Here is a 24,718-nt window from a genome sequence, read left to right as displayed (position 1 = left end):
TCGTAATGAGAACACGAAAAAAAATACATAAAAATTATAATAAAAACAGATCTGTGAGAATATGCTGCCTGCAGAGCATTACGCAAGTCAGACTGAACGACAGTGTAATGTGCAATAATAAAGTCCAGCCTACAGTATCGTAGTGTTCTCCAAACTGTACACCTCCAGCTGTTGCAAAACTACAACTCCCAGCATGCCCGGACAGCCAACGGCTGTCCGGGCATGCTGGGAGTTGTAGTTTTGCAACAGCTGGAGGCACTCTAGTTAGGAAACACTGCTGCTGGCTGTCCGGGCATGCTGGGAGTTGTAGTTTTCCCAACAGTTCGAGGTCCAAATTTTGGAGACCTAGGCTGTATCAGTACTGAGTATATTCTATTCTGGTCTCCAGTGCCATCTGCAGGACTGATGTGTTACTGCACGCAACCTCCACAGGGCAATTCTCCCACGTCGTGCAGTAATGTGCAGCTTAGTTGCGCAGTTTAGGGGTCTACAGCAAGGACCCCAGCTTTCCTAGAGCCAGATAGTAACATTCATAGTATGGCGCCTTACCTGTGGCGTTATTCCGGTGCCCCTTGTACCTCTTAATGTACTGTGCCCCGTCACTGTGAGAGGAATTAAACAGGTAGATGTCTTCATCATTATAGCTGGCGAGGAGCTCTGCAGAAAACAGAAAGAAAAGTGGGTTAAAAAAAAATAAAATAAAATAAAAAACATTACATTTTTATTCAGAAAGCAAAATAAAAAACTAAAATTAAAGGGTTACTCCGCTCCCCAGCGCCCGGAACTCAATGTTCCGAACGGTGGGTGCGGGCTTCCGTGTTCATGCCCGCCCGCCCCCCCTCAATCCAAGTCTATGGGAGGACGAGTGACGGCCGTCGTGCCCCCCTTCCCATAGATTTTAATTGAGGGGGTGGGGTGTGGCATCAGGGGGCGGGACGTGGCGTAATGAGGGGGCGGGCATGAACACTGAACCCCACACCCACCGTTCGGAACATTGCGTTCCGGATGCTGGGGAGCAGCGTAACCCTTTAAAACGTACAGGGGGTACCCTTTAAAGAGCTACTCCGCCCCTAGACATCTTATCCCCTATCCAAAAGGATAGAGAATAAGATGTCTGATCGCAGGGGGGGTCCCACCGCTGGTCCCTTCGTGATCCCCGCGCTGGAACTGCGGCTTTCTGAACATGGAAGCTTGACGTCACGCCACAACCCCTCCATTCATGTCTATGAGATGGGGGGTGATGGATAGTACATAGTCGTCGCGCCTCCTCTCAGGCATGAATGGAGGGGGCGTGACTGATGTGGTCGCCAGTCATCTTGCATGGAGCAGAGTTCGCTTCATGCACCAGATGACTGGGGTGCCACGCCAGAGATCACAAGGGGGGGGGGAGGTCCAAGCAGCCGGACCCCCGCAACCAGACATCTTATACCCTGTCCTTTGGATAGGTGATAAGATGTCTAGGGGCGGAATATCCCTTTTAATAAGAAGCCTATATGATACTCTACATGGTGCATGTGCCCAATAACTGCCCTAGGAAAAGGGAGCCCCATTTGGGAACACGCATTTAGGGTAGGGTCACACGTAGCTCATCAACAATGGGTTTCCCACAGAAGAAATTCTGCTTGCAGATTTTTCACAACGGAAAATCCGCAATTATATTACGTACGACCCTTATGTAAGCCACTTGGAATTTCAGCTGCTGAGGATGCGCTCTGTGTACCTTTAAGGGGTCAAAGTTATCCCCCCTACTCACAGCATTGGGTACAACAAGATATTTGATGGGTATAAACCCCTGGTTTTTGCTTATCACGCACAGGTAGGTTAGCGTTCGGTCCCGCGCCATTTGAGAAACCTTGGCGTTGGTGTGCGGGCTCTGGTGTGTCCTTCATATAAGGATACACTGGCGAATGTCTCCATTTTAACATCAGTGTTGAGGGATTAGCCAATGTATTGTTTACATCTACCACAGTAGTGCACCCATATTCCTGTATTATAAACACCTTTGGCAAACAGTTCCTCAGTGGGGTTGGTAGCCGGACCACCAGCAGCTGTTATTCATCCCCCAGCAGCGGGACCCTCGCGATCAGACATCTTATCCTGTATCCTCTGGATAGGGGATAAGATGTCTAGGTGCGGAGTACCCCTTTAAGGCAGTGTTTCCAAAACACTGGTGCCTCATACTGTTGCAAAACTACAACTCCCAGCATGCCAACGGATGACCAGGAATTCTGGGAGTTGTAGTTTTGCAAAAGCTGGAGGCACCCATGTTTTGGAAACACTGCCTTAAAAGGGATATCCACCTTTGCACTAACACACAAAATTAATCCCCCCCCCCCTATTAATCCAGGATAACCCCCACACAGCACTTACCAGTCCCGTCATGGCTGTACACCAGACAGGTGATGTTTGCTTTTGCTTCACTTGTTACCTAGAGAAACAAAGAAAATTATTTAGTTTCCTGGCGCCCACTATTGGCTGTAATATTTATATAAAATAATAAAAAAAAAAAAAAAAAAAAAATTATTGAAAACATGGCAGAAGAAGGGGTCCACAGGCCAAAGGGCAGCCCCCAGGGGAATAGAGGAATAGCAGGTCGTCTAGAAACCATCCGAACCCAGCCTATACCTACACCCCATTGAATTTATGCAGGGCCTTACGCTTTTCATAGATCTTCCTCTCCCACCAAACAATAAGAGACCCGGGCAACCAAATCCGCTACCGTAGGGGGACGAGCCCTTATCCATGACTGGGTGATAAGTTTCCTGGCTTGGTACAGAATGTGAAGGATCCCCAATTCAACCCCCACTGGCTCGGAATCTCACCCTATAAGACCTAGCACACATGGTTTAGGTTCCAGTGGCACATTAATGCCATAGACTGCATGGCTAAGGAGGAGGACATCCCTCCAATACAGAGTCAAAGATTAACAATCCCAGACCATGTGGTACAAGTCCATTCACCCCCCCCCCCCTTCGGCCATATAGATCTTGGAAGGTCATTGGCAGCTAAGGAATCCGAAAATGGGAGGCCCATCAGCAAACCCCCCTACACGATGAGAATCTGAAACAAACCCCAAAAGAAAATCAACTGGTGCCAGAAAGTAGCAGATTTGTAAATTGCTTCTAATGTAAAAATCTTAATCCTTCCAGTACTTATCAGCTGCTGTATGCTACAGAGGAAGCTCATTTCTTTTTGAATTTCATTTCAGTCTGACCACAGTGCTCTCTGCTGACACCTCTGTCCATGTCAGGAACTGTCCAGAGCAGGAGAGGTTTTCTATGGGAATTTGGACAGAGGTATCCGCAAAGAGCACTGTGGTCAGACAGAAAATAACTACACACCACTTCCTGTAGATACTGCAGCTAATAAGTACTGGAAGGATTAAAAGGGGTTATCCAGGATTAGAAAAAATAAAAATAAAAAAACAGAGCTAATTTCTTTCAAAAACAGCTCCCCTCTGTCTCCAGGCTGGGTGTGGTTCAGCAGCTCAGTTCCATTAAAGTGAATGAAGCCAAGTTGTAAAACCACACCCCACCTGGAGACAGACGGGGAGCGATTTTTGAAAGAAATTAGCTCTGTTTTTTCAATTCCTGGAGAACCCCTTTGAGATTTTTAATAGAAGTAATTTACAAATCTGTTTAACTTTCTGGAGCCAGTTGATTTGGAAACGTTTTCCCACGGTTAACCCCTTAACGACACCAGACGTAAATGTACGTCCTGGTGAGCTGGTACTTAATGCACCAGGACGTACATTTATGTCCTGAGCATAATCGCGGATGTCAGCCATTAACCCCTCAGATGCAGTGATTAATACAGATCACGGCATTTGCAGCATCGCGGTCACTAAAATGGAGGATCGGATTGCCCGCAGAGCTGCCGCGGTGATCCAATCATCCGGCACGGCAGACGGAGGTCCCCTCACCTGGCTCCGCTGCCTTCTCGGCATCTTCTGCTCTGATCTGCCTTCACGCAGACCAGAGCAGAAGATGACCGATAACCCTGATCAGTGCTGTGTCCTATACATAGCACTGAACAGGATTAACAATCGAATGATTGCTATAAATAGTCCCCTATGGGGACTATTAAAGTGTAAGTAAAAAAAATAAAAAATAAAGTAAAATGTGAAAAAACCCCTCCCCAATAAAAAAACTTAAATTGTCCCATTTTCCCTATTTCACCCCCAAAAAGTGTTGAAAAAATATTTTATATACATATTTGGCATCGCCGCGTGCGTAAATATCTGAACTATTAAAATAAAATGTTGATACCGTATGGTGAACGGCTTGAACGTAAAAAAAATTTATAAATAAAAAATAAATAGCTGCTTTCCCCAAAAAATTAATAAAAAATGGATTAAAAGTTTTATACAAGCAAATATGGTATCAATAAAAAGTACAGATCATGGCGGAAAAAAATGAGCCCTCATACCGCCGCTTATACGGAAAAATGTTATAGGTCTTCAAATTAGGGGGATTTTAAATGTACTAATTTGGTTAAAAGTCTGTGATTTTTTATTTTTTTATTTTTTTTAAGCGCAACAGTAATAGAAAACTGTATAATCATGGGTATCATTTTAATCGTATTGACCCAAAGAATAAAAAACAAGTCATTTTAACTATAAATTGTACGGCGTGAAAATGAAACCTTTAAAAAATGGGTTTTCTTTTTAATTTCCCCACACAAATAGTATTTTTTTGGTTGCGCCATACATTTTATGGTAAAGTGAATGATGGCATTACAACGGACAACTGGTCGTGCAAAAAACAAGCCCTTATACTAGTCTGTGGATGAAAATATAAAAGAGTTATGATTTTTTTGAAGTTGAGGAGGAAGAAACGAAAAACGTAAAAATAAAATTGTCTGAGTCCCTAAGGCCCAAATGGGCCGAGTCCTTAAGGGGTAAAAAAAAAAACAAAAACATTTTCTAAGCTGCAAGGCAAATTTATAAGAGTTAATAAAATTCTATGCACTTTTAGTTTTACAATCCCACACGCTGCATTGGATGGAGGTTTCCTTTAGGGCTCGATCACATGGATCTTGTCATGTATTCTTTGTTTATCTCCACATCACCCGCTCAAACACCAAAAACAACACGCATCCTGTTATCAGCGACGCGTCAAAGCTTCGTATCACTTGAGGTCTCCGTGCTTATCACTGTGTTTCCCAACCAGGGTGCCTCTAGCTGTTGCAAAACTACAACTCCCAGCATGCCCGGACAGCCGAAATGCTGGGAGTTGTAGTTTTGCAACAGCTGGAGGCACCCCTGGTTGGGAAACACTGACCTATACTATATACTACTATATATTCCAAAATGCTGGGAGTTGTAGTTTTTGTTTAGGGCAGCTGCTGAGCCACAGGCTGTATCAGGGCATGATGGGAGTTGTAGTTTCGCAACAGCTGTAGGCGCTCTGGGAAACAGTGGCTTATGAGAACGAGAGGCGAGAAGAACTCTCTTTTTCTCACAGCCTTATAGACTTCTAATCGAGCAGTGAGACACAGATTGCAGAGCCGGGGAGTAAAGCCCGCTACACGCACTTATTCCAGATCATTCTTTTGATTGGTGGGGGTCTCAGCACAGAGGCCCTGACCAAAGTTAAAAAATTTATTATTTATTTATTAAAACATTTTTTTATTTCTTTTTTATTTTATTTATTTATTTTTCGTTAAAAAGGGACAGGGACATTTTAAGGCTGCATTCACACCACGTTTTTGCAATACAGTTCCCGTATCAGGTTTTTAATGAAAAACAGACTCCTCAAAACCTGACTAAACTGTATCAAAAAGTGTGTACAAATTTCATCCCGTATACGGTTAAAAACTGTATACGGTTTGAAAAATTATGTCCGGTTGCACCCATTTTTTTGTAAAGAAAAAAAACGTATACGTTCTTAACTTTTCATTTCATTTTGAATAAACTTTCACTTGTTTGATTGAAATCCCAATAAAAAAAAACAAAATAAAAAACTGCAGAGTCAAAAACTGTATGGTGAAAACCGGATGGAACCGTATGCACATATGGTTCCCATTGACTCAAAAAAAAAAAAATTAAAAAATAAATAAAAACACGTATACGGTTTAATACGGTTTTTCACCCGGACCAAAAAAACATGGTATTCTACGGTTTTGGGTACGGGGAAAAAAAACTGGACAAAACCGTATAAGATGCAGAACGGACTAAACCGGATGATGCGTTTGACATATGGCTTACAATGTTAAGTCAATACATACGGTTTTCTATACGGTTCCGTTCGGTTTTTAACTTGAAACTGTATAGGGGAACTGTATAGCAAAAACGTAATCAAACCATGAAGTTATATTGGTAAACAAAAAGTTTGCAGCATACAATAGCAAAAAAATAAAGAATAGGTTTGCAAGAAGTCCTAATCGGAACTAAGAACGGTTACAAAACGGAGAACATCCAAATAAGGCAGACACATAAGGAGTAGTCAAAAATACCATGGGGTAGTAAAACGTAATAAAAGAAAATAGGATGTAGAACGGCCGGCCCTAGGAACAGAAAACATGCCAAATCTTTTAATACAAGGAGACAATGACAGACCGGAGGACAATAGGATGAGAAAAGCCAGGGGGCCCCTACAACATTAAAAGGGGTACTCCGATGGAAATTTATTTCAATTTTTTTAAATCAACTGGTGCCAGAAAGTTAAACAGATTTGCAAATTACTTCTATAAAAAAAAAAAAATCCCAATCCTTCCAGTACTTATTAGCTGCTGTATGCTCCACAGGAAGTTCTTTTCTTTTTTAATTTCCTTTCTGCCTGACCGCAGTGCTCTCTGCTGACACCTCTGTCCATGACCGGAACTGTCCAGAGCAGGATAGGTTTGCTATGGGGATTTGCTCCTACTCTGGACAGTTCCTGACATGGACAGAGGTGTCAGCAGAGAGCACTGAGGTCAGACAGAAAGGAAATTCAAAAAGAAAAGAACTTCCTGTGTAGTATACAACAGCTGAGAAGTACTGGAAGGATTGGGATTTTTTTAATAGAAGTAATTTACAAATCTGTTTAAACTTTCTGGCACCAGTTGATTTAAAAGAAAAAAAAAAAGGTTTTCCAGTGGAGTACCCCTTTAATATTGTATGTTGGGGGACCACTGTAGATCTCACAGAGCGTCCATGCAGCACTCACCAGGTGATGAGGACAGAACTTCTTCAGGACTCCATTATTCTCATTCTCGTTTATTTTCCGCTGGTCGTAAATCCTAGGAAAAAGGGATAGAAAGTTACAAAAATTCGAAGAAACAGTAAGAGTCCAGAGCAGGGTTTCTCAACTGGGGTGCCTCCAGCTGTTGCTAAACTACAACTCCCAGCATACCCGGACAGCCGTTGGCTGTCCGGGCATGCTGGGAGTTGTAGTTTTGCAATAGCTGGAGGCACCCGGGTTGGGAAACAGTGGTCCAGAGTGACCAGCCTGGAATGACACATATAGGGCCCATTCACACTACCATCGTGTTAAATTGGGATTCCGCTGCACCGGAGGAATTTTCCGATTACGGGCTCCGCAGAAAGAATAAACATGTTCACTCTTTTTGCAGAATTCTACTGCGCATGGACTATCTTTGAATGGGTTCGTAGGAATACACACACACTAAATATGACTGCGCCATTGTTCAAGCTGGGTAAGGATAGCTATTACAGGCCAGTCACCCAGCTTTCCCATAACAAGGTCAAGGTGAGGTTTTGCAAAAGAAAACTTGAGCAGCTCAGAGTGACAGAAAGAACGTTTACCGAGGTTACTGTGACTAAGTGATTAGCTAGTTATCTATGGTGTGTACTGTATTGTGCGCTGGAATTAGCTTAGGTACAATACTCCCAAAAATAGGATACATAAAAAAAATAGGAATAGGAAAAATAGGAATAAAAGATTAAAATAAAAACAAAAACACACACACACACACGATTTTAAAACAATGTGACAAAAAATATAATGAAAATAAAATTAAATTATGAATCATAATTTATAATTAAATCCTTTCTGTACTTATGAGCTTCTGAAGTTAAGGTTGTTCTTTTCTGTCTAAGTGCTCTCTGATGACACCTGTCTTGGGAACTGCCCAGTTTAGAAGAGGTTTGCTATGGGGATTTGCTTCTAAACTGGGCGTTTCCCGAGACACGTGTCATCAGAGAGGATTTAGACAGAAAAGAACAACCTTAACTTCAGAAGCTCATAAGTACTGAAAGGATTAAGATTCTTTAATAGAAGTAATTTACAAATATTTTTAACTTACTGGAGTATATATTATATATAAAAAGTTTTTTCCTGGAATACCCCTTTAAATTTCCATTACCGTATATATTCGAGTATAAGCCGAGACCCCTAATTTCAACCCAAAATCCCAGGAAAAGTTATTGACTCGAGTATAAGCCTAGGGTGGGAATTACATCATCCCCCCCCTGTCATCATCCAGACCCTCATCATCATCCCACACATCCCCCCTTCATCATCCCCTTATCATCATCCCACACATCCCCCCCCTTCATCATCCCCTTGTCATCATCCCACACATCCCCCCTTCATCATCCCCTTGTCATCATCCCACACATCCCCCCTTCATCATCCCCTTGTAATTATCCCACACACACCCCTTCATCATCCCCTTGTCATCATCCCCACCCCCCTTCATCATCCCCTTGTAATCATCCCACACACCCCCCTTCATCATCCCCCCCCCCCCCCCCCTTCATCATCCTCTTCTCATCATCCGCCCTCAGTGGTCTTCAACCTGCGGACCTCCAGAGGTTTCAAAACTACAACTCCCAGCAAGCCCGGGCAGCCATCGGCTGTCCGGGCTTGCTGGGAGTTGTAGTTTTGAAACCTCCGGAGGTCCGCAGGTTGAAGACCACTGCGGCCTTCGACATCATCCAGCCCCCTCTCACCCCCTTTAGTTCTGTACAGTACTCACCTCTGCTCGGCGCTGGTCCGGTCCTGCAGGGCTGTCCGGAGAGGAGGTGGTCCGGTGGGATAGTGGTTCCGGGCTGCTATCTTCACCGGGGCGCCTCTTCTCCGCGCTTCCGGCCCGGAATAGAGGCGTTGCCTTGACAATGACGCAGAAGTACGTTGGCAATGAACGCACCTCTTGCGTCGTTGTCAAGGCAACGTGACTATTCTGAGGCCGGGCCCGAAGCGCTTAGAAGAGGCGCCCCCGGTGAAGATAGCAGCCCGGAACCACTATCCCACCGGACCACCTCCTCTTCGGACAGTCCTGCGGCACCGGACCAGCGCCGAGCGGAGGCGAGTACTGTACAGAACTAAAGGGGGGTGAGAGGGGGCTGGATGATGTCGAAGGCCGCAGTGGTCTTCAACCTGCGGACCTCCGGAGGTTTCAAAACTACAACTCCCAGCAAGCCCGGACAGCCGATGGCTGCCCGGGCTTGCTGGGAGTTGTAGTTTTGAAACCTCTGGAGATCCGCAGGTTGAAGACCACTGCGGGTGGAGAGTTCACTCGAGTATAAGCCGAGGGGGGTGTTTTCAGCACGAAAAATCGTGCTGAAAAACTCGGCTTATACTCGAGTATATACGGTATTCATTCTATTTTAATTTCATTTTTTTAAATTTCATTTTTGTAAAAATTAACCCCTTCATGACCCAGGGTTTTACCACTTACCTTTAAAAAAAATAAAAATAAAATCATAACTCTCTCAATTTTGTGCAGAAAAGTAGCGCTGTCCGCCCATCCACGTAAGACCTGGGATGCACACCTCCGCTGCAGCACTTGCTGGTCCTGTCCAGGCTTCACTAGTGCAAACCAAAGAAGAATATGTCCGGCGCTGGAAGTGTAGTTTAAAACTGTTGCTTTATTTTTCTTGGCAAGGAGTCACAACATAGATGGGAATGTCTATGATTTAGCACCTGCCGGTGCGAAACGCGTCAGACGTTCCCATCTGTATTGTAACTTCTTGCCAAGAAAAATTTTTAAACTGCACTTCCAGCGCCGAAAATAATCATCTTTTCTTTAAATTTTGCACCTAAAAATCCATATGATTGCTTATTTTTTTTGCGCCACCAATTCTACTTTGTAATGACTAAAAAAAAAAAAAATCATTGTGTGACAAAACTGAAGAAAAAAACGCCTTTTTATAACTTTGGGGGCTTCCGTTTCTACGCAGTACATTTTTCAGTAAAAATGACACCTTATCATTATTCTGTAGGTCCATACGATTAAAATGATCCCCTACTTATATAGGTTTGATTTTGTCGTACTTCTGGAAAAAATCATAACTACATGCAGGAAAATGTATTCGTTTAAAATTGTCATCTTATGACCCCTATAAAACTTTTATTTTTCCGCGAACAGGGTATTAGGGCTTATGTTTTGCTCTGTGATCTGAAGTTTTTATCGGTACCATTTTTCTACTGATTGGACTTTTTGATCGCTCTTTATTCATTTGTCATGATATATAAAAAGTGAGCAAAAATATGCTATTTTGGACTTTGGAATTTTTTTCGGCGAGTACGCCATTGACTGTGCGTTTTAATTAACAATATTTTTATAATTCAGACATTTCCACATGCGGCGATACCACATGTTTATTTTTACGGCGATTCTTACTTTTATTAGGGAAGGGGTTAAATTATCTTTATTAACTTTTTTTTTGCAATGTTATAGCTCCTGTAGGGACCTATAACACTGCACACACTGATCTTTTACATTGATCAATGGTTTCTCATAAGAAACCATTGATCAATGATTCTGCTGCTTGACTGCTCATGCCTGGATCTCAGGCACAGAGCAGTCATTCGGCAATCGGACAAGGAGGAGGAAGGTAGGGGCCCTCGTGTCCTCCAGCTGTTCGGGACGCCGCGATTTTGCCACTGCGGTCCCGAACAGCCCACTGAACTAACCAGCACTGATAAGCTTCAGTTTAGACACGGCGATCAACTTTGAACGCTGCGTCTAAAGAGTTAATAGCGTGCGGCACAGCGATCAGTGCCGTGTGCTATTAGCCTCGGGGGCCGGGCCCAACCCGCGTTATAGAAAGGGACAGGACCCAGGAAATACCAGTACGTCCTGGGTCGGGAAGGGGGTTAAAAGAAATAAAATATTTTAAAATTTTCACATCACTTTCAATTTTTGTACTTTCTTTTGTATCCTATATTTGTTACTGGTGTTTCCAAGTACATGATATGGTACCGTATGGTCCTCTGTCCTGTCAGGTTGAGTCCCTGTCTGTGCCGGGGGCTCTCCTGCAGTATCTCTCCCTGTGTACATAGGTTTTACATAAAGAGTAAAGGACCTTTATTGTTAGTCACATAATTATGTTTAAGTCATATGATTGTTACTCAGAGAACCCAGCGACCAGGTGACCTCTCTAGTGACCTATGGGCTCCTTGCACAGTGCCCCCCTATATAAGATAGGGAGGAGCTGCAACATTGCTCTTTCATCTCTCTTGTTCCTGAGGTGCAGTGCAGTCAAGACGTCTTACAGAGTGTGTCCGGAGTATTGGAAGTCTGCAGCCACCTGTCAATTGCAAGTAAGCTAAAGTCATCTAATGGTCAGTCATTAAGTCATCCAAGTCTACTATCTAGTCACCGTGGCCTGCATTATAGTCAGTCTACCTACTGCAAGTCCCAGTAAGCCTGCGAGGTCTCTGTGTCACTGATCACCTCTCTGGGATACTGGCTGACCTGTATAGACTATACCACCTGTCTACCCTCAGTAAAAGCTACCGCTACCCTTAACCTGGCCTTGGACTTTATTGCCCCTGCCTGACCTAGGGCTAGCGGTACTACCTTCAAGTGGTTATATAGGAAAACCATGCCCTGGCATCACGAACACGAATGGGTTAATACCATCTACCCCTGGGCAACAACATCTGCCCCTTACACCTCACCTCCCGCGGCTCACCACATTACTATTTTTACTGATTCTTATTTCCAGGGCACCATACAGTACATGCCATAGATTAGTTAAGTTATGTATGACGTGTATTGTGCCCTGGAATTAGTATAGGTAAAATAGTAACAAAGACAGGATACAAAATGAAAATCAAAAAAACATAAAAATTCAAATTTATATGAGTAAAAAAATGAAAGGAAAATTCAAAAATAGAATTCAAAAATAAACTTTTATTTTATAATGTAAATTTATTTTAAATAAAAATAAAATTAAGGTGAGTAAGAAATGAAATAAAATGGGGAAAAAATGAATTACAATTTTAAAATAAAAATTAAGTGAAAATTAAAAATTTTTAAAATAACTATTTTCATTTTATTTTTATTTTTAAATTGTATTTAATTTTTCCCCCGCCCATTATATTTCATTTCTTACTCACCTCAATTTTTTTTATTTTGTATCTTAAGAAAATATAAAATAAATATTTAAAAAAAATTACAATTTTAAAATAAAAACTGTATATTTTTTAATTTTCATTATATATTTCATTTTTTACTCACATAAATTTGAATTTTTATGCGTCCCCAAGAGGTTAAATTTTTACCTCTTGGGGACGCAGGGCATCTAAAAATGTAAAAAAAATTAATAAAATAAAAAAAAGGCATTCCGGCAGCTCAGTCGGGCTGATCGGGACCACCGCATTGTCCCAATCAGCTAGGACGCAAGAGGAGGGTTCCTTACCTGCCTCCTGCGCGTCTGATCGGCAATTTATTGCTCCAAGCCTGAGATCCAGGCTTGAGCAATCGACCACTGATAAAACTGATCAATGCAATGCTATGGCATAGCATTGATCAATGCTGGCAATGTACTGCACATAAAAAAAATAAATGTAAAAAGTTAAATGTGATTTGACCCCTTCCCTATTAAAAGTTTGAATCACCCCCCTTTTCCCATTTAAAGAAAAAATAACACATGCAAATAAAAATATAAACATATGTGGTATCGCCGTGTGCGTAAATGTCCGAACTATAAAAATATATACCGTATTTAATCGGCGTATAACACGCACTTTTTAGGCTAAAATTTTTAGCCTAAAGTCTATGTGCGTGTTATACGCCGATACACCCCCAGGAAAGGCAGGGGGAGAGAGGCCGTCGCTGCCCGCTTCTCTCCCCCTGCCTTTCCTGGGGTCTAGAGCCCTGCTGCCGGCCCTTCTCTCCCCCTGGCTATCGGCGCCGCTGCCCGTTCTGTCCTCCTGTGTCGGCGCCGATAGCCAGGGGGAGAGAAGCGGCGCCGACAGCCAGGGGGGAGAGAAGGGGCAGCGGCACCCATTGCCGGCGCCGCTGCCCCCCCCCCATCCCCAGTGGCATAATTACCTGTTGCCGGGGTCGGGTCCGTGCTGCTTCAGGCCTCCGGTGTGCGTCCCCTGCGTCGTAGCTATGCGATGCAGGGAGCGGCGCATGACATCAGTGCGCCGTGCAGTGCATAGCAACGACGCAGGGGACGCACGCCGGAGGCCTGAAGCAGCGCGGACCCGACCCCGGCAACAGGTTATTATGCCACCAGGGATGGGGGGAGGCAATGGGGCAGCGGCGCCGGCAATGTGTGCCGCTGCCCCTTCTCTCCCCCTGGCTGTCGGCACCGGCACTGATAGTCAGGGGGGCTGGACGGGCAGCGGCGCCGATAGCCAGGGGGAGAGAAGGGCCGGCAGCAGGACTCTAGACCCCAGGAAAGGCAGGGGGAGAGAAGCCGGCAGCGACGGCCTCTCTCCCCCTGCCTTTCCTGGGGGTGTATCGGGGTATACACGCGCACACACGCACCCTCATTTTACCATGGATATTTGGGTAAAAAACTTTTTTTACCCAAATATCCTTGGTAAAATGAGGGTGCGTGTTATAGGCAGGTGCGTGGTATACCCCGATAAATACGGTAATTAAACTGCACGGTTAATGGCGTACATGTAAAAAAAAAAAAATTAAAAAATTCCAAAGTCCAAAATTGCGTATTTTTGGTCACTTTTTATACCATAAAAAAAAAAAAAAAAAAAAAAAAAAAAAAATTATATATATATATATATATATATATATATATATATATATATATATATATATATATATATATATATACATACATATGAATAAAAAGCGATCAAAAAGTCCCTTCAATACAAAAATGGTACCAATAAAAACTTCAGATCACGGTGCAAAAAATGAGCCCTCATACATCCCCATATGCGGAAAAATTTAAAAGTTAAAGGGGTCAGAATAGGATATTTTTAATTTATTTTTGTCCATGTAGTTATGATTTTTTCCAGAAGACAGAATCAAACCTATATAAGTAGAGTATCAATTTAATCATATTGACCTACAGAATAAAGATAAGGTGTCATTTTTACTGAAAAATGCAGGTTTTAATTTTTTTTATTTTGTCGCACAATGATTTTTTTTTTTTTGGGTTTCGCTGTAGATTTTTGGGTATAATTACTAATATCATTACAAAGTAGAATTGGTGGCGAAGAAAAAATAAAATTATTATTTTTTTTTTAAAAAGCCCTCATATGGTTTTTAGGTGCAAAATTGAAAGGGTTATGATTTTTAAAAAAGTGAGGAGGAAAAAACTAAGGGGTTAACCAAGGGGTTAATTATTATTATAATTTATTTATTTATTTTTTGTATCCTATCTTTGTAAGTATTTTCCCTATGCTAATTCCAGAGCACAATACAGTACACACTATAGCTAACTAATCATTTAAAAGGGGTACTCCGCTGCTCAGCGTTTGGAACCAACTGTTCCGAACGCTGGAGCTTGGGATGTCATATCCCAGCCCCCTCAATGCAAGTCTATGGGAGGGGGTGTGCACCATCACGCCCCCTCCCATAGGCTTTCATTGAGGGGGCGGGGCAAGACGTCATGAGGGGGCGTGGCTATGACATCACAAGCTCCCGGCGCCGACTCCAGTGATCGGAACAGTTTGTTCCAAACGCTGAGCACCGGAGTACCCCTTTAAGTTTACCTAGCATTTAACTTTATTTTAGTTATACGGTAATGTGAGGTTTGGATTGCTGGAACGTTCAGTTCACGGTTATTGCTCACCGGACAAACTGGTCTCGTCCTCCCACCGCAAACTGGTAAGTGTTGGCCGGATTGACGTAGATGGTGTACAGGCCGATCTTTTTCTCTTTCTCCTTGGTGACCACGAGTCGCCTTTATAGGGGAAACGGCAGGTGAGGGAAGAAAACGTCACATGTGGCAGCAAAGCTGCATAAAACAGCTGTACTCACGAGGCCGGCCGATCTTGCCGCAGGTCGATGGTGAAGACCACGGCGTCCTCGCCGGCCGACAGGAAAGTGCATGGAGAGTCTGGTTCGAGGGCAAGCTGAGGAAGGGCAACCATAGTCAGTTGTATAATTCATCATAGCCAAATCTATCACACTTCTCATCCACAATGCAGAAAATGTAATATTGCTGATTTATAAGCCACTCAGAATCCACTATGACAGTGTTCCCTAATCTGTACCTCTCCAGATAAAAGGGTGGCATGTTGGGAGTTGTAGTGCCACAGGTTGGGAACATCCACCTTATATATATGAACCCCACCAAGTGCAGCCAGACACCGGTTATTTATATCCCTAACAGGGCTGATATTTTCAGATCTCCTAGATTAGTTTCCAACCATTCTGCCCACTTTCAATGCATTTACGGCGTCCATTTTCGGACATCGTCAGTCGTCACCCGTAACTTCGTCCCGCCTCCTCCCTTGGACCAATCCTCCGTCAGTCATCAGCCAAAACGCTGTCATATCTCAGACGATTCTCCCTCAGATGCAACTTCCTGCCGCATAGCAGAGCCGACGCTGCACGGCATGTATAGCAGAACCCGTATAGGAGAGCCGACACTGTCTCTGCTCTGCTACACGGCAGGAAGTTTTTTTGTCTGAGGGATGACAGAGTTTTGGATGACGGAGGAGGGAGTTGCGACTGATGCTTGACGGAGATAGGTCTGAGGGAGGAGGCGGGACGCAGTTTTGCCTGATGCGGGACGGAGTTACGGCTGACGATCTCCTAAAATGGACACCGTAGTGCTTGTATACAGAAGCCAATCTGTACAAGCAAAGCTGCAGGGTAAAGCATGAGGGAGGAACCCAGCATAAACCAGACCTCCTAATGCAGTGTTTCCCAACCAGGGTGCCTCCAGCTGTTGCAAAACTACAACTCCAAGAATGCCCGGACAGCCGACGGCTGTCCGGGCATGCTGGGAGTTGTAGTTTTGCAACAGCTGGAGGCACCCTGGTTGGGAAACACTGTCCTAATGAGACAGAAGATGGTTATAACATGACCAAAGAATCAAAGAGAATGGGGAAGATTTATTAAATCCTGTGTAAAGGAAAAGGGGTGCAATTGCCCACAGCAATCAGATTTCTTATTTTACTTTTAAAAAAAGGGCTCTGAAAAATAAAAGCAGCGATCTGATTGGTTGATATAAGCAATTGCTCCGCTTTTCCTTTTCCCCAATGTCACAATACTGGAGTAACTGGTCCTAGTGGTGTCTTAAAAGGGGTACTTTGCTGCCCCCTTGTTCGGAACATTTTGTTCTGAACGCTTGGAGCGGGCGGCGGGGGTCGTGACGTCACACCACACCCCCTCAATGCAACCACCACGTCCCCTCCCATAGACTTGCATTAAGGGGGCATGGTGTGACGTCACGAGGAGGCGTGGTAGTGACATCACGACCCCCGCTGCCGGCACCCAGTGTTGAAGACGAACGCTAGGTGCTACACAGAGATGCAGGTCCCCCGCGATCAGAAATCTTATCCCCTATCCTTTGAATAGGGGATAAGAGGTCTATGGGCGGAGTTCCCGTTTAATGGGCCAAAGATTGAGTATAAAGCATAGTGAGAGAAGCAGATACAGAATACATTATCACCCAGAAACGATAACACGATTACATTTACCCACCTTATGAGAGGCCCCTTTGTGCTGTGCCACCCGCTTTGTGTTTTTGCAGCACTGAGTGGCTGAGAGTTCTGCGACGCGTACCTGCCCGTCCCGAGCACACATTGCCAGTGTGGAGTCTCCACTGTTGGGCAGGAATTTTGCCTAAAATTAAGACAAAACAAAATGGTAACATAATACTATGTGCAGCTGTGGAATCCTATGAGAAGATAAATGGAAGGTTACATCATAACAATATCATTTCACTCATCGGCTGAAATACTCTGTGCTGCTGGGAAACCATGTACACAATAAAACTCTTGTAAGGACTAACAACTATAATACTGCCTCCTATATACAAGAATATAACAACTATAATACTGCCTCCTATATACAAGAATATAACTACTATAATACTGCTCCTATATACAAGAATATAACTACTATAATACTGCTCCTATATACAAGAATATATCTACTATAATACTGCTCCTATATACAAGAATATATCTACTATAATACTGCCTCCTATATACAAGAATATAACTACTATAATACTGCCTCCTATATACAAGAATATAACTACTATAATACTGCCTCCTATATACAAGAATATAACTACTATAATACTGCCTCCTATATACAAGAATATAACTACTATAATACTCCTCCTATATAAAAGAATATAACTACTATAATACTGCCTCCTATATACAATATATCTACTATAATACTGCTCCTATATACAAGAATATATCTACTATAATACTGCTCCTATATACAAGACTATACCTACTATAATACTGCTCCTATATACAAGAATATAACTACTATAATACTGCTCCTATATACAAGAATATAACTACTATAATACTGCCCCTATATACAAGAATATAACTACTATAATACTGCCCCTATATACAAAAATATAACTACTATAATACTGCCCCTATATACAAGAATATAACTACTATAATACTGCTCCTATATACAAGAATATAACTACTATAATACTGCTCCTATATACAAAAATATAACTACTATAATACTGCCCCTATATACAAGACTATAACTACTATAATACTGCCCCTATATACAAGACTATAACTACTATAATACTGCCCCTATATACAAGAATATAACTACTATAATACTGCCCCTATATACATGAATATAACTACTATAATACTGCCCCCTATATACAAGAATATAACTACTATAATGCTGCATATAACAGCTCTCAGTACCTGAAACACGTTGCTTTTGTGACCGCTCTCGAACTCTAAGACGGGTTTCTTCTTCACCCAGTCCCACACGACCACCTTGAGGTCATCACTTCCGCTCGCCAACCAACTCCCCCGCTGGTTGAAGTGCAGGGTGTTGACACAGCCCAGGTGCCCATCTAGGCCGTGCAATAGCCGGAACCTCTGAACGAAGCTGCGTGCTCCGCAGGCGTCGTAGATGAAGCGCTTGCTAATTCCGATTTCCCTCTGCCTCAGCGCACGTATGGCCTTCCAGCGCTGCCGGGGGAGGGGCGTTTTCTCGGATGAGACCCAGTCTTCCAAGGCCTTCTCGTCGTCAGAGGAGTCATGGTCGTGGTTGGCGCGCTTGCGCTGGCTTCTCTTGCGCAGCCGATCCTCCTCTTCCTCGTCGTCGTCGTCATCGTCCTCCGAATGGGATCTGTTTCCCCGGCTCTCATCATTAATGGAGTAGCGGCTGGTATCGTCCAAAATGTCCGTGTCTCCGGAACTTTCCGAGCAGCTGTCTCGACTTTCGGCGCGGTTGGTGCCGGTCTCATCTCCGGTGAGGCTCAAACTCATGTCTGACGCCTCCACCTCGATCCCAGAGGAGTTCTCCCTTCCCTCATCTGCTCCAGACATGTCTTCAGGACTACTTGAGAAACTACCTGCAAGGACGGGGAAATTAAAGGGGTTATCCAGGGAAAACTATATATATTTTTTTTTTTTTTTTTTTACATATCAACTGGCTTCAGAGAGTTAAAACAGATTTGTAAATTACTTCTATTAAAAAATCTTAAACCATTCAGTACTTATGAGCTGCTGAAGTGGAGTTTTTCTTTTCTGTCTAAGTGCTCTCTGATGACACGTGTCTCGGGAACTGTCCAGAGTAGAAGCAAATCCCCATAGCAAACCTCTTCTACTCTGTGCAGTTCCCGAGAAAGACAGAGATGTCAGCAGAGAGCACTGTTGCCAGAGAGAAAAGAACAACTCCACTTCAGCAGCTCATAATTATTGGAAGGATTAAGATTTTTTTTTAATAGAAGTAATTTACAAATCTGTTTAACTTTCTGGAGCCAGTTGATATAAGAAAAAAAAATAAATAAATAAATAAATAAAGTTTTCCTGGAATACCCCATTAAAGAAGGTTCAGATATATGGACGGCTTGTTGATTTATGGCTGAAGTCGGGGGCAGAATCATGATTCCAGGGAGTCTAAGAAGAGAATTGTGGCGGAATTACCTTTTAGACTGAGCTTTCTAGCTACAGGCTGGGCTTGCACTAACATAATACACTAGTGTTTCCCAAACCAGGGTGCATCCAGCTGTTGCAAAACTACAACTCCCAGCATGCCTGGACAGCCTAAGGCTGCAGCAGCTGGAAGCACCCTGATTGGAAAACACTAAGGCTGCATTCACACCACGTTTTTTGCAATACAGTTTCCGTATCAGGTTTTTGATGAAAAACTGATTCCTCAAAACGTGTGTACAAATATTTTTAACCCTATACGGTTTAAAAAAAAAAAAAAAAAATGATGTCCGGTTGCATCCGTTTTTTAACCCCTTAAGGACCAAGGACGTACCGGTACGTCCTTGGTCCTGCTCTCCCGATATAACGCGGGGTTACACAGGAACCCCGCGTCATATCACGGCGGGCCCGGCGTCATAGTGAAGCCGGGACCCGCCTCTAATAGCGCGCAGCGCCGATCGCGGCGCCGCGCGCTATTAACCCTTTAGCCGCGCGCTCAGAGCTGAGCCGCGCGGCTAAAAGTGAAAGTTGCCGGCTAGCTCAGTCGGGCTGTTCGGGATAGCCGCGGCTAATCGCGGCATCCCGAACAGCTGACAGGACAGCGGGAGGGCCCCTTCCTGCCTCCTCGCTGTCCGATCGCCGAATGACTGCTCAGTGCCTGAGATCCAGGCATGAGCAGTCATGCGGCAGAATCGTTGATCACTGGTTTCTTATGAGAAACCAGTGATCAGCATAGAAGATCAGTGTGTGCAGTGTTATAGGTCCCTATGGGACCTCTAACACTGCAAAAAAAAAGTGGAAAAAAAAAAAGTGAATAAAGATCATTTAACTCCTCCCCTATTAAAAGTTTGAATCACCCCCCTTTTCCAATAAAAAAAAAAAAAAAAAACAGTGTAAATAAAAATAAACATATGTGGTATCACCGCGTGCGGAAATGTCCGAATTATAAAAATATATAATTAATTAAACCGCTCGGTCAATGGCGTACGCGCAAAAAAATTCCAAAGTCCAAAAATAGTGCATTTTTGGTCACTTTTTATATCATTTAAAAATGAATAAAAAGCGATCAATAAGTCCGATCAATGCAAAAATGGTACCGTTAAAAACTTCAGATCACGGCGCAAAAAATGACCCCTCATACCGCCCCATACACGGAAAAATAAAAAAAGTTATAGGGGTCAGAAGATGACAATTTTAAACGTATAAATTTTCCTGCATGTAGTTATGATTTTTTCCAGAAGTGCGACAAAATCAAACCTATATAAGTAGGGGATCATTTTAACCGTATGGACCTACAGAATAAAGATAAGGTGTCATTTTTACCGAAAAATGTACTACGTAGAAACGGAAGCCCCCAAAAGTTACAAAACAGCGTTTTTTTTTCAATTTTGTCGCACAATGATTTTTTTTTCCGTTTCACCGTAGATTTTTGGGCTAAATGACTGACGTCATTACAAAGTAGAATTGGTGGCGCAAAAAATAAGCAATCATATAAATTTTTAGGTGCAAAATTGAAAGAGTTATGATTTTTTAAAGGCAAGGAGCAAAAAACGAAAATGCAAAAACGGGAAAACCCCCGGTCCTTAAGGGGTTAAGAAACAACATATACGTTTTTAATTTTTCATTCCATTATGAATAAAGTTTCACTTGCTTGATTGAAATTCCAAGAAAAAAAAAAAAAAAAAAAAAAGTGTACAAAGCCTAAAACCGGATGGTGCAAACCGGATGGTGCCGTGCGCACATATGGTTCTCTACGGTTCCCATTGACTCCCATATTTAAAAAAAAAAATTTAATAAAAAAAACCTATACGGTTTAAATATGGTTTTTCCCCCAGACCAAAAGACGTGGTAGGCTACGAATTTGGGTACGGGAAAAAAATAAAATAAAAAACCTGACAAAACCGTACAGGATGCAAAACAGACACAACCTGATGCATCTTTTGGCATACGGATTTTAATGGAGAGTCAATGCGTACGTTTTTCAATAAGGTTCTGTACTGTTTTCACATTGAAAACGTATACGGGAACTGTACTGCAAAAATGTGGTGTGAATGCAACCTAATAGGGACACAAATACGACCCCGCCTTTCTGCATACACAGAGCGGAGTCTAAACACCCCCCTCTATGCATTGTCTATGAGAGGACTGGAGACACTACAGCAGCGGTGTCCAAACTGCAGGCCTCCAGATGTTGCAAAACTACAACCCCCAGCATGCCCGGACAGCCGTTGGCTGTCCGGGCATGCTGGGTGTTGTAGTTTTGCAACATCTGGAGGCCCGCAGTTTGGACACCACAGTGTTGGCTGTCTCCACGGCTCCCATATAAAATGCATCGGGAGGGGGCGCGGGGAGAGGCATGTCAACCCTGATCCGTGTGGGCGAGGTGCTGTTCAGAAGATAACGGGGGTCCCAGCAGTGTGTCGGACCCCCGTGATCAGACACTTAACTACTTATCTGCAGATATCTAGTTAAAGGGTTACTCCGGTGAAAACTATTTTTTCTTTTAAATCAACTGGTGGCAGAAAGTTAAACATATTTGTAAATTACTTCTATTAAAAAATCTTAATCCTTCCTGTACTTATTAGCTGCTGAATACTACAGAGGAAATTCTTTTCTTTTTGGAATTCTCTCTGCTGACGTCATTATAATATTAATAAAAACTCTTTATCTATTGTTGTCCTTAGTGGGATTTGAACCCAAGTCCCCAGCACTGCAAGGCAGCAGTGCTAACCACTGAGCCACCATGCTGCCCTTAGCATACATCTGCTATGCATGGTTGCTAAAATGGACAGAGATGTCAGCAGAGAGCACTGTGCTCGTGATGTCATCAGTGTTCCAAAAAGAAAGGAATTTCCTCTGTAGCATTCAGCAGCTAATAAGTACTGGAAGGATTAAGATTTTTTAATAGAAGTAATTTACAAATATGTTTAACTTTCTGCCACCAGTTGATTTAAAAGAAAAAAGGTTTTCACCGGAGTAACCCTTTAAGTGTGAAAACACAAGATTCCCCTTTAAAAACATATGCCAGGAGCTATAATGTATTGCTTGTCTTTTTTTTGTAGGACATGCTGAAATAAAAACAGCACCTTTTACTGTACCATATAATGTATGGACGAAAAAAATTTACAAAAATAAATGTATTATATTAATTACATTAAAAAAATAAAAAAAATGTAATATATATATATATACATACATACACATATACACACACACACACACACACACACACACACACACACACATATACATATAATATACATATACATATACACACACACACACACACACACATATATACATACCAGTACTTAGCTGCTGTATGCTCCAGAGGAAGTTGTGTAATTCTTTCCTGTCTGACCACAGTGCTCTCTGCTGACACCTCTGTCCATGTCAGGAACTGTCCAGAGCAGGAGCAAATCCCCATAGAAAACTTCCTCTGCTCTGGACAGTTCCTGACACTGACAGAGGTGGCAGCAGAGAGCAGCATCTGACTGGAAAGACAACATGACTTCCTCCGGGACCCAGCAGTTGATAAGTACTGGAAGGATTGAGATTTTTTTAGAAGTAATTTATAAATCTGAATCACTTTCTGGTACAGGTGATTTGCTTTTCTCCAGAGTACCCCTTTAGTTTGTGATAACTGCAGACAGCAGGCTTACCATTTGTTAGGTCGGTTTTTCCTTCAGCCATCTCTCCGCTGAACGACATGGCGGCTCCCTGGGATTAAGAAGAACAAAGTGCAAAATACCTGCAGAGAAAGAAAGAAGTGGGTGAGGATTTGACGATTCGTGTGGGGGCACCATAGGCCCGAACAATCTGTACACACACGTTAAAAGACCACACACACTGTATAAACAGTGGGGGGGGGGGGGCACATAGCATTCAAACACAGAAAGGGGGGACAACACACACTCCATATAAACAGTGAGGGGGATGACACGCAATACAGATAAACAGTGAGGGGGGACGAAACGCTATCCAAACAAACAGGAAGGGGGCATCCAAGATTAATAGCGGAGGAAGAAATACACAGGAGGAGGGGGACAGATATATATATATATATATATATACACACACACAGGAGGAGGGGGACAGGTATAAACATACATATATATATATATATATATATATATATATATATATATATATATATATATATATACATACACACACACACACACACAGGAGGAGGGGACAGGTCTATATATTTTTTTCTTTTTCGAGCAGTATATAAATACACATACACTGCTCAATAAAATAAAGTGAACACTAAGATAACACATCCTAGATCTGAATGAACTAATCGTATGAAATACTTTCGTCTTTACATAGTTGAATGCGCTGACAACAAAATCACACAAAAATTATCAACGGAAATCAAATGTATCAACCCATGGAGGTCTGGATATGGAGTCACACTCAAAATCACAGTGGAAAACCCCACTACAGGCCGATCCTACTTTATGTAATGTCCTTAATACAAGTCACAATGAGGCTCAGTAGTGTGTGTGGCCTCCACGTGCCCGTATGACCTCCCTACAACGCCTGGGCATGATCCTGGTGAGGTGGAGGATGGTCTCCTGAGGGATGTCCTCCCAGACCTGGACTAAAGCATCCGCCAACTCCAGGACAGTCTGTGGTGGATGGAGCGAGACGTCCCAGATGGGCTCAATCGGATTCAGGGGAACGGGCGGGCCAGTCCATAGCATCAATGCCTTCCTCTTGTAGGAACTGCTGACACACTCCAGCCACATGAGGTCTAGCATTGTCTTGTATTAGGAGGAACCCAGGGCAAACGGCACCAGCATATGGTCTCACAAGGGGTCTGAGGATCTCATCTCGGTACCTAATGGCAGTCAGGCTACCTCTGGCAAGCACATGGAGGGCTGTGCGGCCCCATAAGAAATGCCACCCCACACCATTACTGACCCACCACCAAACCGGTCAGGTTGGAGAATGTTGCAGGCAGCAGAACGTTCTCCACGGTGTCTCCAGACTCTGTCATGTCTGTCACATGTGCTCAGTGTGAACCTGCTTTCATCTGTGAAGAGCACAGGGCCTCATTGGCGAATTTGCCAATCTTGGTGTTCTCTGGCAAATGCCAAACCTCCTGCACGGTGCTGGGCTGTAAGCACAACCCCCACCTGTGGACGTCGGGCCCTCATACCACCCTCATGGAGTCTGTTTGTTACTGTTTGAGTAGACACATGCATTTGTCGTCTGCTGGAGGTCATTTTGCAGGGCACTGGCAGAGTTCCTCCCGCTCCTCCTTGCACAAAGGTGGAGGTAGAGGTCCTGCTGCTGGGTTGTTGCCCTCCTACGGCCTCCTCCACATCTCCTGATGTACTGGCCTGTCTCCTGGTAGCCCCAGTGCCTCCATGAAAGAAGCAATCTGATTGGTTGCTATGGGCAACTGGGTAAGTTTTCCCCTGCACAGGTTTTGA

The 24,718-nt window shown here is 43.3% G+C and overlaps 1 protein-coding gene across 1 annotated transcript in view; it reads right to left on the bottom strand.

The window, feature by feature from the left end:
- DCAF8 (DDB1 and CUL4 associated factor 8) overlaps positions 1–24,718 on the bottom strand; it is a 43,672-nt gene that overhangs the window by 14,955 nt on the left and 3,999 nt on the right. Inside the window, exons 2-9 of the mRNA XM_056544967.1 lie at positions 22,934–23,022; positions 18,033–18,691; positions 16,810–16,950; positions 15,136–15,230; positions 14,948–15,058; positions 7,149–7,221; positions 2,371–2,428; positions 550–657 (exon numbers count right to left, since the gene is read on the bottom strand). Of these exons, the coding sequence (XP_056400942.1) occupies positions 550–657; positions 2,371–2,428; positions 7,149–7,221; positions 14,948–15,058; positions 15,136–15,230; positions 16,810–16,950; positions 18,033–18,691; positions 22,934–22,982 (1,294 nt within the window). The 5' untranslated portion in view covers positions 22,983–23,022. The remainder of the gene's footprint in view (positions 1–549; positions 658–2,370; positions 2,429–7,148; positions 7,222–14,947; positions 15,059–15,135; positions 15,231–16,809; positions 16,951–18,032; positions 18,692–22,933; positions 23,023–24,718) is intronic.

This window comes from Hyla sarda, chromosome 11, assembly GCF_029499605.1.
Source record: "Hyla sarda isolate aHylSar1 chromosome 11, aHylSar1.hap1, whole genome shotgun sequence".
Lineage (NCBI taxonomy): Eukaryota > Metazoa > Chordata > Amphibia > Anura > Hylidae > Hyla > Hyla sarda.
The sequence above is the reverse complement of the archived record's forward strand: the minus strand, read 5'-3'. Positions and strand labels throughout refer to the sequence as shown.